At 31.5% G+C, this 15,374-nt stretch overlaps 2 protein-coding genes and 1 long non-coding RNA gene across 3 annotated transcripts; all 3 read right to left on the bottom strand.

The window, feature by feature from the left end:
- Nucleotides 1-56: 56 nt before the first annotated feature.
- LOC123672293 lies at nucleotides 57-1,494 on the bottom strand. Its single transcript, XM_045606350.1, has 3 exons — nucleotides 959-1,494; nucleotides 769-903; nucleotides 57-715 (listed from the first exon to the last, which is right to left on the bottom strand). Exons 1-3 carry the CDS (start codon nucleotides 1,101-1,103, stop codon nucleotides 660-662), a joined length of 336 nt encoding a protein of 111 aa, XP_045462306.1. The 5' UTR covers nucleotides 1,104-1,494; the 3' UTR covers nucleotides 57-659.
- Nucleotides 1,495-8,506: 7,012 nt separating this feature from the next.
- On the bottom strand, nucleotides 8,507-9,227 carry LOC123672289. The gene is made up of 2 exons (XR_006746243.1): nucleotides 8,944-9,227; nucleotides 8,507-8,884 (listed from the first exon to the last, which is right to left on the bottom strand). It is a non-coding gene; the product is annotated as an uncharacterized LOC123672289 (long non-coding RNA).
- A 188-nt stretch (nucleotides 9,228-9,415) lies between these two features.
- Nucleotides 9,416-15,091, bottom strand: LOC123673419 (zinc finger protein 711-like). Its single transcript, XM_045607903.1, has 3 exons — nucleotides 14,875-15,091; nucleotides 9,983-10,518; nucleotides 9,416-9,423 (listed from the first exon to the last, which is right to left on the bottom strand). The coding sequence occupies exons 1-3, from the start codon at nucleotides 14,982-14,984 to the stop codon at nucleotides 9,416-9,418; spliced, it is 654 nt and encodes a 217-aa protein (XP_045463859.1). The 5' UTR covers nucleotides 14,985-15,091.
- Between the last annotated feature and the right edge of the window lie 283 nt (nucleotides 15,092-15,374).

Raw genomic sequence — 15,374 nt, 5'->3', positions numbered from 1 at the left:
TAAATAAATGATATGTAAAATCAATGCAGTAGGTATTTGATAATAATAATAATTTATTTGCACACAAGAAATCCATAAAAACATACACCATCAAAAGTTTACATGGCTTGTCAATCAAAAAATCTTAAACTATAAATGAATAATATTAATAGTCATTGTAATGAAAACATAAATATGTTTGTAGTTACAAATTATCAAATAATATTTACAAAAATGATTCCTAAAAAAATCACTCAACCTGTATATTGTATGATCCAATAGCAAATCCTTTACTCTCTTACTAATAACAACTGGACTCAAATTTTTCAGTAGTCTGAAAGTTATAACATGTATAACTTCAGACATGTATGATTCGGAACTTTTCCTATTCTGGATGGTCTTATAACAGTACAATTAAGGCTTGGAAAAATATCTTTCTAATTGAAAAATTTAAACTTTCATGCTACACAATGTGTAAAGCATATTTTCAAAATAAATCATTTCAAGTTTTAAGAATTATTTTTTTGTGAATTCTTCATCAAATGGCTCACTAACAGTTTTGAACGACTTATCACCAGATGAGAACACTATATAGAGTCGCAATTTTTCAAATTCATAATTGCCATACTTAATCAGACTCTAGCATAATGTTTATTCATTCTTTCAAATTAGCTGGCTTTTCATTTTCTCAAATATTGGCAATGGTGCTCAGTATTTTCAGCAGAAATAATTTGACCTGAAATTATAAACAATTATAAAAATAAACTCTATAACTCACTAGAAACTTACCAATGAATAGACATTTGATTTCCAATAATTTCACTGACTCCCCATTTTTGAAAATAACACCATTCAGAAAAGCAACAAGCCTCGGGTCCGACTGACAAACTTCAAGTCCTTTTCCTGAATATGGTATTTTTTTCTCTGAAACTTCCGTATGATAATAAACTATTAGCTGACAAAAATATAGATATAGTACCTTGAATACACTGATCTGGCTTTATATTCCCAATTTTAATTCCATGCTGGGTATATTTATTGCCGAACAGTACATTTATAAAATACTTCTGGGATACTGATGTCCCAGTCGATACCCTTGAAGGAGTAAATTTCTTCTGCTTCATACATTACATAATTTCGATATAATAAGGTGGAAAATTCACTGAAGTCTGTCTCATTTATTTAGAAGTAATGAAACCAGTCCGCTTCATATATTGTAAACATGGTCAGCTTTTTTAAAAGCTTGGCCTTTTTCTTCATATCCCTAGCTTGAATGTCCATCGCTCTTCTGAATAAACTGAACATGCACGACGCTTTATATAATTACACGAAAAAATTATCTGTCCCCAAAGTCTTACTAATGATATTGTCCAAAGTCACCACCAGATATCTCATTCCAAAAATATACACACTGCCTATTCATTTGTTATTTGCATTCCATACCCATCATAATTTTAGTTAAAATCCAATTATAGAAGTATAACAAGTCAGGTATTGAAATTTTTCAATACAAACTACGACGAAATGTCGTAGACAGATAAAATCCAATAATTCATAGACAAAGGTAAACTCTGTGGATAAAATCGTTTTGCTAGGTCGAAAACGTCCGACGAAAAAGATCGACATCTGATTGATCAGATATCTTTGCCGAACGCTCCAGATGTGTATTCCCCTCAATCTGGATGTAATAAACGAACGGTTCGGACACTTCCGAGCGGTCCGAGGTAATAACCGAACGCGCTTATTGTTAACAAATTGATAATTAATATTTCAAACGACGGGATTATGATGAAATATCTAATAAAATTATTGCAATATCGAATTAATACCAATGTTCTGTAATAGCCACATCGTTCAACGATTCCTTTATTAGCAAACTACTTAGCCACAACACAACTACACCATTAACAATTCACATAAATCACTGAAACTTTTCACAAAAAATCATCAGATTAATAAAAAGACCAATACTTATAAACCTAATATAATGTAAATTCCCAAAAAATTCCTCAACGACATCCATCTTTGTTTATACTTCGTAGCTCTCTCAACGAGTCAACGGTAGTTTGAAGCAGGGGGGTGAAACCGCTAGTGCTAACCACAGAATACTAGATTTGTCTATAGGCATCTGAAAATTACAGTGACTATATTACCACAGTGGCGACAACTGGCCATAAAACTGTCAAAAGTCCGCCATGTTTCGTCAAGATGTTTTTGGCGGTATTTTTGAATTGTATATCGGTAACTTACGGCAATATTTCATATTATGAGTCTCAATTTCTTCAGAAAGTAACATTATGTTTCATGAATTCGATCCAAGGTACGACATTGCAGATGAACTGAATCGTGCTATCTATTTTTCCAGAGATACAGATCGAAAATATTGGTTATTTTTAACTTCTGACTTAAATTATTATTGAAAAAAAACTCAAGAACTAGGTACATACAAATGTAAAGATTATTATTTTCCAATAATAAATTCACCTGGAATGACCAGCCATGGGCTGACTGGCCATAACTCGTGTTTTTCGACTTCATTCTTAATGTGTAGACAACAAAACGTCTTATTATTTTGAATTCGATCCAATGTATAACATCTCAAATGAACTGGTAATCATGCTATCTATTATTCCGAAGATACAGATCGAAGAAAATATTGGTTATCTTCAATTTCTAACTTAAATTATAACTAAGAAATAACTCAAGAACTACACACATACACAAGTAGGAATTATAATTTTTCATTCATAAACTCACCTGGAATGACCAGCCATGGGCTTACTGGCCATAACTCTGGAAAGAAGTTTTTTTTTTTTGACCTTATTCGCAATCTGTACACAACAAAACGTGTTATAATTTTATGTTTCAAACTATGACAATGGTTTACAATTTCTGACCTAACAGCAATCATTTTATCAATATAAAACTTCTTTAGGTCTACATTTTGATTTTCAATAACATTTATATATTGAACAAAAATAGATTCTAATTTAATTAAAAAATTGAAGGCTGTTTCATTGCAGAAGTACAAAGAATGAGGCCTGAATCTTTTCAATTGTGTGAAATTTGAATATTCATTATTTGTAGGACTTTTTGATCCAACAGAGGAGATGCAAGTGTTACACACTCTCGAGGTTCTTTTGATGCTTGTTATCAGGTATTCATATATGTTATAAAAGGAGTTCAGTTCACTATCACTCCAATTTATATCCTTATGTTCAACACTTTTCGGGATTTTAACTTCATCATATTTATAGATCTTTGGGGTAATAGTGTCTAAAAATCCTGATAGAAACTCTCTATCATGCGGAACATATTTTGGCGCCCCTTAAAGGGGGAGGTGGAGAAGAGCACTGCTGGATAATCGGAAATTTTTTTTCAAGTTTTGTTAAGAATTTAGTGTAGATTGGTTGAAAATCTATCAGCAACCTTCATTTCCTTAAGAACTTTATGGTGTTAGTTGTAACATAATACATTTCAAATGTGTTTCAAAACTTAAGCTGTATTCTTCTATAAATTATTCATAAAGGCATAAACATTTAATTAGGATCAATCCAGAAATTGAATGGATGTTTTTCTAGATTTGGCTCTGCAAATTCTATCATCAATCAATCAATTTTATCGAGTATATCTCTTGCTCTATATCTAAGATTGCCAAACCAGAAAATCTTTCTTATGACATGGTAGACTTCAAATAAATTTTAATTATTTTTAATTTAGTGAATGATCTCTCACCAGAAGCAACAGACACAGGTAAAGTGAGAAGGATTCTTAAGTCAATACTAAGATTCGGTAGAGAAGTTAGATTATTTTCAAAAATATATTTCAAGAGGGTTTTACGCTTCAGGTAATGAAAACAATCTTAGGGCTTTTGTCTCGTTGAATAAATCATTTTCTTTCACGTCAGCATCTTTTATTTTTTCCTGATCAGTTAGATTTTGTTGAAGAGCATAACAGCATTTTCATAATAATAATAATAATTTTATTTAATCCTTTAAGACACTACATGGTGTGTAGGACAGGTCACAATAAGAAAACTAAACAACTGAGGAGTCACATAAATACTCATTTACAGAATAGAAACCTTTTTGTAAGAGGAGGTTCTTGATTTCTTTTTTGAACAATTTTAAATTCAAAGACTTCACAGATGGTGGCAAATGATTGTATAACTTAATACTACGGTACAATGGAGAGCATTCAAATTTATGGGTCCTATGTTTAGGTAATAAAAAAATTTGCGTATTTCTAGTTTCATAATTATGATGATGACATAGATATTTGTCATTTAATTTAAGAATATCACAAATAAAACAAAAAACGTTATCGTAATCAGATATCATATCAAACCTACTGTTTAAGGAATTTGGTGTTTGATCAATTATTTTCAAAACGATATTTATTTTAAAAGCGATTTTTGGATCTTGAGGTGCCTCATCCGTAATCGGAGAATTTTGGTTTATACTTTCGTCTTACAGTATAAAATGGAGAAAAACCTTGATCTATCTCAAGAGCACCCGCTAGTTTTCCAGTTTCCGCAAGTTTTTCCTCGAGAACATTATCATCCCTATAATTTTTTAAATGATCAACTAAATTCTTCAAATAGTTTTGGCACACTTTAATGTCAATCGCTACACTTCGCATCATTTTGCTTACAATAACAATCTGGAATGAAACATACCAAATTATTATACTTCAAATAAATTTAAAATAATGAATAGAGAAGTATTTCGAACGAGGTGCCGAGAGAATTTCCTTTGTAATCGGGTGTTTAACCATTGGAACGGCCTGCCCAGTGAAATTGTAGAAGCAGTATCAGTCAATGCGTTCAAGAATAAATTTGACACCTGGAAAAGTAATTGAAGTGTATACATTGTTAGGTTTTTGGTTGTTGATAATATCATTTTTGAAGCCTTTTGTAAATTTCACTTATCTCTGTTTTTTTTTTCTCTTTCTCTACAGTTGTATTATGGATAATTTTCAGTTAGAGTTTAAAGGTTTAATGTACCTCAACTCTGTAATTTTGTTTAATAATAATAATAATAATCTTCAATAAAAGAGAACTCGCTTTATGTCAAGTTTTTATGTTAAAAGTATGATTTTCTGCTATTTCTAAAAGGCTATCACATATTTGAATTAAATGAAACTTTAGCATCAATTCTACTTGACCATCTAGTATCACTTAGGGGTTTTAGATGTAACTGAGGATCATGCTTTTTCATAACATTCCAATCTTTTGTATAATATCAAAAGAGTCCAGTGTTTCATTTGAAACCTTAGCAGCATCATTTTCAGTTAATTTTAAGCTATGTGCAGCACATGGCGCAAAAAATGCCCTAGGATTAGCATCGAGTATGCGTTTTTGTAAACCAATATATTTTCCGCGCATATTTGCCCCATTATCAGACCCTTGACCTCTCATGATTTTAATATCTAAATTTCATTTCATTTTGTATCTGGTAGCCTAAATAATGGGTCATTCTTGAAGAATTTATTTGTGAGTTTTGCACTCGACTAATGTCCATCACAGGATCAAAAGGCGAAATCATCTGAGACAGTTTTAAATAGTTCCCATTATCATATTCAAAAAGTTACATCGTGATATGTATGCATGATGTATACGGTGTATGTTGAGTGTTTGTGACGTCACAACTGTTGCCAATGCTAGCACTAGCGGTTTCACCCCCCTGTTTATAATTATAACCAACAATAAATTGTGTGTGTATTTGTAATTCTTGATGTATGGTGGCAATGAACAGATAAAGTAGTTTTTATTGTCACTTATTTATTACAAGTTCTGTTTTAGGTTTCAGGTAAGGTAAGGTAATCCATGAGAAAATAAATTTAGAACAAAATAAGACCGGGTTTTTCTTCATATTGTATTTCAATGTTCTAATATATCTGAGATCCTTACTTGTGATTATAATTATCCTTCAAAACCAACTATATTAAAGTTAAATTCTGTTCCTCGGCATTTACTGAAGTATCAAATTTATAATCATCAGCCCCATGATTGTAGAACTTCCCCAAATGTTTCTTGTATGGAAAATATTAATGATTCTAACAATAACCATCTACGTGATCCAGAATTATCATATCAAATTAAAATGAATTACCTACTAATTGATCGCTATTTATAATCTTTTTTTTCATATCCACCTACAACCTCCAAATGAGCTGAAAATGAAGTACCAAAGAAGACCTGTGATAATTAAAGTGAATTACGAAATGAGCACTGTAACGCAGGAAGATAGATTAAACCAACTGAAGATTTTTATCTTTCATGTATGTGTAGAAATTTGAATATTGCTTCAGAAATGTATCAATTCAGTTGTTCATCAGATATAATTTTATAAAGTACCTAGGTATAAATTTCACTCTCTGCATTCAATGTATCTTGTGATTCAATCAATAATTTTATTGATTTCTCAAGTATTTTTGAAGTGGATTTTCATAACTTAGTATATATACAATGACAATTACTCATTGAAGCAAATGGTATTATTTTGAATCTGTGATAAAAAAGCCAAAAGCAAATTAACACAAGTTTTGAGTAACTGTGTCAGACAATCTATTATTTTTAAAATACAAAAATATATAAATTTGTTATACCCAAATATATAGATTATTTCGAAAAATATATATTATATTTATTAAGAAAGAATGTATATTTATGTATAGTGTTATCTAATTCATATAAAAATTTCTAATATTGATTTATTCCAATTAAAGTGAATCACGAAATGTAGGAAGATAGATTAATCGAACCAAAGATTTTTTATCTTTCATGTATGTGTAGAAATTTTAATATTGCTTCAGAAATATATCAATTCAGTTGTTCATCAGATAGAATTTTATGAAGTAGGTATAAAAAGATATTTTTCCTACAACTGCTATGAAAAGTAGCGTATTCTGCATAGTTTACTCAATTGCAAAACTATGTATTGCGCATACTGTGGGAAATATTATTCCCCACGGCACTTTGCCCACACCTCCCTTGGTAGACCAATGAAATTGGGTTTTTGAGTCGTTTCTATGGAAACGCAATAAATTAGCACATACTGTCAACGAAGGTCATTTTGATTTGAATCAAGTCTATTAATTAAATTATTGAAATTTGTGCAGTTGTAGGAAAAGTATAGTGTGCAACATGTGGAGAATAGTTATTTATAATACAAGTGCAGAAGGCATTGGTATTCTTCCACGAGTTCAAAATTCAAAAACGAGCCACGAAGTGGCGAGTTTTGCTAAGCAAATATGTAAATTTCCTCTGATAAATAAAACTTTTCAATGATATTTTTTGTTTTAATTCGAAATTATAACATAACCTAAAATAAATACTAATAATATTCCAACAATTTCAATGAATTGTCATACCTTCATATTCGAATTTTCCCGCCATGTAAAACACTTAGTGATGGCGGACAAAATATCCGCCATATTGTTGCCTTGATTTAACACGGCGCGCCGTGTTAAATCAAGGCAACAATAACGCCGCGGCGTTAGCACTTCTTATATATTTAGTATTCTGTGGACAAACCTATAAAATGGCGAATTGGGACATAGAACCACAGAACTTATAAATAAGTATCTTGCCGAAGGTACCGGGTTCGAATCCCGGCTAGGTCATGGAATGAATCTGATAGAATTTTATAGATAATGAAATGATCGTTGTGTAGATGGCCAATGTAGCCTAGCACATATAGAGGAAAAAAAAATAAGTATCAGTGTTACCAATGCTACTTCACTGAAAAATCCGCGCCTTCCGAAACAAATTCACTAGTTCATAGAAACATATATAATTCAAAAAACTCAAAAAATTGAATATTTTGCATGCACTCAAGTTGAAGAAAACATTAGACTGGCTCTTTCTGGTTTACAACGAATGCCTAATATTAATTCAACAATATTTGCAGTATGGTTTCGCTGGGGCTGACATATATAGGGTTAATATTTAACGAATTGGTTTGCCTATAAGTTCCTGCAATACATGTAGGTGGATTGTGGGTTATTGTGGGTTTATGCACCATTCCTAAGAACTAATAACTAGGAATTGAACGCTAACAAATCAATGAGGGCGTTTATGCACTTTACTTATGAACTAAGAACTAACACCAGAAAGTTGACCAACTCTTAATATTTTAATTTCAATATTAACAAGTACCAGTTTCTATCATTTTATGTTCTGTTATTCGTGTTAATCCATGAAAATTATTAGGTGTATCTGAAAAAATAAATTTAATTTTTTCACAATCAATATCAATGTCAAACATCAAAGTATAGAAAAATTAGAAAGTAGTTCGAGGACGTGCGCTTTCCTTCACTAAGAACTAACAAGAGAGTTCATAAACGCCACTGAATTCTTAGGTTTAGTTCTTAGTTGTTAGGAATGGTGCATTAACCTACCATTACAGGATTTTTAATCTAGAAGATCAATAGCGAAGGCGCAATATTCGAAAGGGTAATGAAATATTGGAATTCTTGTCCTGAACAGACTTTTTCTTGATGCAGGAAAAAAAATTACAAGATATATAATTCCAACAGTTCATCAGAATAAAAACAAAATATTTGTAGGATTGCTCTCTTGAAGAGTTGAAATGGAAATGTTAATTCACATAATAAAACCCAGATTCAAAACATTCCTTGATTCATAACTAATCAACATCACAACCTATTTCATCACATTAAAGCATTCTCAATAGAATTGTATTAGCCTGTGAAAGCAATATGCCTCAGAGCCTAGGGTCTCTGTGAGTAACTTATGATAACCATATTTGAAGAAATCCATCTTTCAAACCGACCCGACATCTATTGCCTCAATAAAACCCACCGAATAGCAACACTGGTATCCTAAAAACACTTACTATTTCCTCAGTCTATTTCTCAAAAAAGTTTTTGGCTCTTTTTTCTGAAGACAAAATATATAAAATTTTAAAAATATTTCTTTCTTGCTTGCAGCATACTCACATAAGTGACATTTGTCTTCTCTTTTATTCAAATGGACAGAATCTATATGATCTTGAAGGGTTATTTTCTTGCTTGCAGCATACTCACATAAGTGGCATTTAAAATCTTTTATGTCCAAATGGATAGAATCTATATGGCTTTTGAGGTCATATTTCTGTTTGGCTGCAAACTCACATAAGTTTTATGTTCTTTTTATTCAAATGGACAGAATCTATATGCTTTTTGAGTTCATGATTCTGATTGGCTGCATAATCACATAAGTGACATTTATGTTCTTTTTTATTCAAATGGACAGAATCTATATGCCTTTTGAGATGAACTTTCCGGCTGGCTGCATAATCACATAAGTGGCATTTATGTTTTCTTTTATTCAAATGGACATGATCTATATGATTTTGAAGGATTTCTTTCTTGCTTGCAGCATACTCACATAAGTGACATTTGTCTTCTCTTTCATTCAAATGGACAGAATCTATATGCCTTTTGAGGTGAAACTTATGATTGGCTGCATAATCACATAAGTGACATTTATGTTCTTTTTTATTCAAATGGACAGAATCTATATGCCTTTTGAGATGAACTTTCCGGCTGGCTGCATAATCACATAAGTGGCATTTATGTTTTCTTTTATTCAAATGGACATGATCTATATGATTTTGAAGGATTTCTTTCTTGCTTGCAGCATACTCACATAAGTGACATTTGTCTTCTCTTTTATTCAAATGGACAGCATCTATATGATTTTGAAGGGTTTGTTTCTTGCTTGCAGCATACTCACATAAGTGACATTCATGTTCTTTTTTATTCAAATGGACGGAATCTATATGCTTATTGAGGTTACTTTTCTGATTGGCTGCAAACTCACATAAGTGACATTTATGTTGTTTTTTATTCAAATGGAAAGCATCTATATGCATTTTGAGGTTATTTTTCTGATTGGCTGCATAATCACATAAGTGACATTTATGTTCTTTTTTATTCAAATGGACAGAATATATATGCATTTTGAGGTCATTTTTCTGATTGGCTGCATAATCACATAAGTGACATTTATGTTCTCTTTTATTCAAATGGACGGAATCTATATGCTTTTTGAGGTTACTTTTCTGATTGGTTGCATACTCACATAAGTGACATTTATGTTCTTTTTTATTCAAATGGACAAAATCTATATGACTTTTGAGGCCATGTTTCTGATTGGCTGCAAACTCACATAAGTGACATTTATGTTGTTTTTTATTCAAATGGAAAGAATCTATATGCATTTTGAGGTTATTTTTCTGATTGGCTGCATAATCACATAAGTGACATTTATGTTCTTTTTTATTCAAATGGACATAATCTATATGTTTTTTGAGGTCATATTTCTGATTGGCTGCAAACTCACATAAGTGACATGTATGTTCTTTTTTATTCAAATGGACAGCATCTATATGCCCATCGACATTGCTTTTCTGGTTGAAAGCAAATTGTCCTCTTTCATATTCAAGAGACGATCTCATTCCATTCTCATCAGTGTAATGCTGAACAATATCCATGATTTCATTCTTTTTATCCTCAATCGTGTATTGAAAACTAAAACAAAAAAAAAAATAATAATAATAATAAATCGACTTTATTCAACAAATGTACATACATTTGCCCCGAAAAGGCGAAGATTAGCTAAAGCTACTCTTAAACTCTTAACCTTTTCATAATTGAAACATTTTCAATTACAAGAGATTTAAGATAAAACAATTTCAACAAACACTGGAAATTTACATTCAAAAGGGTTCTTCTAAAAAATCGAATTTTCAAAATGATTTTTCAATGGAATATTTCACAAAGTGTGACATCTTTGTAAAAAGTATTGTTGCTTGACTACATTGATTTTCTTTGTTAGAGAATTTGAAATAGAAATTTCAATATCACATAATATAATCGATTAGACTTTATTCCGTAGGAACTATTCAAGATCTAATCTAAAAAATTTCAAAATAAATATATTTTGAAAATTAGTATCTTGTATGTGTGTATCCTAGTGTATTTGAATGATTGCGAAATAGAGAAAATAATATTAAACAGTTTTTGGTGAACCTTCATGGTGAGCACATGTGAATAATTTCAACGTGCCTTGAGAATTTCTTCAAGAAAGTGATTATTATGCGTAAACAAATTCGATTAAATAAAATTTCTAAGCGGATTACTGCTAGCGCCGCAGTCTTCGAACTTCCCTACAAATCAGAAATGTCCCAGGTCAGCGGCACTTCTACTTATACCTCTTCAGGAGGAGAAGTACCTAAAAACCAGAAAGATTCAAAGCGTAAAAAACGAAAGAAAAAGTCAACCAAAAACGCCATGGATACAAAGAAAAAAACCGATAATAAATCTCCTGATATCGTATTAAAAAAACCCCAATTAATAAAAGATCCAGGATTGAATCAAAACATTCCTTCACCAAAGGAAATTGATAAAGAAAATAATAAACAGTCAACATCTGCCACGTCAACAAAAAATAATCAACGACAAGAAACATCGAAAACCAAAACAAATAAACCAAAATAATAAACAGAAACCTTTAAGCCAAGATGAATGAAATCCAGAAGATGAAATATTCAAATTTATTTTATATTCATTATGAAAACAATGAAATAGATAAAATACTGTAACGAATTCGCAAGCCCTACGCCACTGCCTCTTTCTAGAAGGTACCGGACGCACCGAGAGCTCGATAGAAAGATCAAGACGCTTCTAGAGAGAGATGCGAGCGGTATATAACCAATCGAAGCCGCAGAGCAGTGCAGTGCGACGGAAACGGCGGTCAGTGCCGTACACTCATTTAGATATAAGTTGTAGAAGAAAATTAATTTAGTAGTGAAAATAAATTAGTGTAATAGTTGAAATAAATCATCTTTAAATAGTTATTTATAGTTGTGTACCTGAAATAAATTAGTGTTAGCCAGAAGTACCGATTTAATTAACCGAAAAACGTAACAATACAAATGTCGACCATTTGGAATACGATATCTCCTATGTCCAGAGATATAATTCTCAAAACCATTCTCGGCTTTATCCTCAAATCCAATACCAATGAAAGGGAATTGGATCAAACCCTATCAACAGTGTGAACAAATAGTCAGTTACAAGAAAACAACATCGCAAAAACCGACAAATACAAGAAGAGAGCCTCAACAAACTTACTCTGTGGTGATTTCAAATATGGAAACGTGTATAAAAGAAGAAGAAATAAGTCAGCATCTTTTATCACAAAACATAAAACATAGATACTGCAAAAGGATAATCTCAAGAGCCCACTCAAAACCCACAAGATTTATTAGAATAATTATGAAATTGAATCATTTGAAGCACTTTTGAATAATGGATTATTTTTCATGAATCTACACTATTTGGTATATCCCAGCCATCCTCCAGACCCAACTCCTATACCTTGCAACAAATGTTTACAATTCGACCATAAAAGATTCTTGCACAAATTCACCAAAATACTTCAAAATGACAAGGACCACATAATATGTCTCAGTACAAAACCAATAATGCTCCGAAGTGCTTGTCTTGTGGCCCAGAAGACCATATGTCATGGTCAATTCCGAAACATCCAAAAAAACCCATAGAAGGTATTTCAAATGCTAATGTCAAGCCACTTAATAAAAAAACTAATGAAAAAGAAGATCTCTCGGAAAAACACAAGCCAGATTCATGCTCTAATAATGGTACATGATGAAATAAAAATATTTATAATAGAAAGTTGAATAATCCTAAATATAGTGACAGAAACGAACTTATTATTTGAAACAAAGGTTTATCAGACAATTCAATCAATTCAATATAGACACAACAGTTGTTTTCTCGGGGAACCGATTCTACATTCTGATGCTTGATCTGGAGGATCCTGAGGAGCCATCACTAACTGAACCAATAACAACGAAGTTAATAGGCAAATTCACGTCAACATCTAGAATTCTCTATAGTAACATCAACAGCTACATAGTAGAAACATCTCATAAACAATTTCAAATTTCAAAAGAGGTCTAAATAGGTATAATAAAACTATTCAAAATATGATACAGCAGTTTAGAGGAAACAACTGGATTAATGCATGCAACAAAATAAATGATTCCAAAGGGAAAAATTTCTACTTCAATGAAATATTTGGGTGTACAGATTGATAATAAACTGAATTTCAACATGCAAACGAAACTGGAAAAAAATAAAACTATCACTAGAGCCAAATACTTCGCCAAACTGACATATAAAAAACAAGGTATATCCATCTAAAATGCTAAAAAAAATATTATAAAAGCATATGTCGACCTTCAATTGAATATGAACACCCAATATATGTATATACAGAGTGTTCTGATTTGTTTCCGACAGACTGAAACGGGTGATAGATCACATCATTTTGAGCAAAAAAGTTCCTATGAACATGGGTCCGGAAATGCTTTGTTTCCGAGATACAGGGTGTTAAAGTTGAAAAAATAATTCGCGTTTTCTTCAATATGTTTTTACTGCTTCGAAATCCTTTCATGAAATTATTCCTATTCAAATATTAAATTTAAATTCAATTTGAAAATGCATGCATGCATATATACCTTGTATATATATAAATTGTAGAGCTCCAGCAGTAAAAAAACTCAAGGTGGCAGAGACAACAGCACTTAGGATCATCTCAAAAATCAGACATCCCAACAATATATTGCATAACCCGCCAAACCAAATGCTGTATTCAAGAACCAGGTGAACCAATTGATTCTTGATTTTGTATTTTCAACAGAAAGTTTTTCAATAATCTTAAAGAACTCGATGAAACAACTTTTAGAAAATACCCTACACAGACTTTATTTAGAGCATTAGAAAACACATAATGTACTTTTTTTTTTAAATATTTATGTATATGCAGTGTAACAGGCTGAAGGACCTCAGGTTGATGGCCATCAATAAACTTTTCTCTTTCTTTCTCTATTAAATTGTATCTAAATATTTTACATTATTCGAAAAAAAAGAGATAGTCAACATATTATCATCGATGGCTCTGTTGAATTGTTCATGTTTTGCTCAATTTCGCTTGTTTTTTTTTTCCATATTATAAGGCTTTTTGCATATTTTTTTATTTTTTGGATGTATCAATTTTATGTTAAAGTTATTAAATCAGGGTTTGAGTGGCAGAACAGAGGCATCATCGAATGCCATCTGAACTTCGCCCTGGGGTTGTTTTGCTTTTCTGTTCATTTGTAACGAATTCAAATCAATAAAGTCCTATTATTATTATTATTATATTCTGACATTTTTCATTAAAATCAAAAAATTAATGGTTGGTTCATGCACCATTCCTAAGAACTAAGGACTAAGACTAAACCTAAGAATTGAACGGTAACAAATCAATGAGGATGTTAATGCATTTTACCTAAGGACTAAGAACTAATACTAGCACTAGAAAGTTGATCAACTTTTAACTAAAAACTAAGCTCTTAGTTAAAATAATGAAGTTCGCATGCAGCGCATAGAATTTCAATATTAACGAGTACCAGTTTCTATTGTTTGATGTTCTGTTTTTCGAGTTTATCGATGAAAAGAATTCGGTGTATCTGAAAAAAATGAATTAAATTTTTTCACAATCAATATAAATAAAAGTATAGAACAAATAGAAAGTAGTTCGAGGACGTGCGCTTTTCTTCACTAAGAACTAACAAGAGAGTTCATAAACGCCACTGAAATCTTAGGTTTAGTTCTTAGTTCTTAGAAATGGTGCATAAACCAGCCATAAGACTAAGACTTAAGATCAGTTTAGAAATAATTAAAACTTTCAAAATCGCAAAAACACATCTACTTAAATGAAGAGACAATAAGCCATGTTCTTTCTAGAAATAACTTTCACTATGAAAAAAGTTAAAATTGGGTCTACAGTATCAAGAAAAAATAATTAATGCTTACTCCAAGTCAAATGAGTTTCCTTTTTCATAGCTATCATCAGCTTCTCCCATTTCCATCTTTACTCTGAGATGATTATTTTCATCAGGGAAAATTTTTGAGTATGTTTCCATTTCTGACTTCAACACTTCGTAAATTCTCAATTTGTTTGTTTTGTATTATCTCTACTGTGCACGATAGCATGAAGCTTGTCTTGTCTGTTTTCCCCTTAGAACCAAAGATTAATCTTTGCTTAGAACATTAATAAGAGGAATGGAAATCGCCTTGTAACTGAAGCACAGAATAGAGAGGTATTATAATACCTCTCTATTCTGTGAGCATTTGTTTTGATGCCAACTAAGATGCATAGAATACCTGGTGTGTTTACTGAATCGATTTTGTTTCAGACTTTTTGAGAGACCCACCTGTTGCTTTGGTGGTCTGCTTCACCAGAGTGCTGTAAGGTGGCGCAGGGCGCTCTTTAAAATTTTTCGAATTCCCGCTATCTGCCTGGTGCCGTTTAA

This window comes from Harmonia axyridis, chromosome 2 (assembly GCF_914767665.1).
Source record: "Harmonia axyridis chromosome 2, icHarAxyr1.1, whole genome shotgun sequence".
Taxonomy (NCBI): domain Eukaryota; kingdom Metazoa; phylum Arthropoda; class Insecta; order Coleoptera; family Coccinellidae; genus Harmonia; species Harmonia axyridis.
This window is presented reverse-complemented; position numbering and strand designations above follow the sequence as displayed.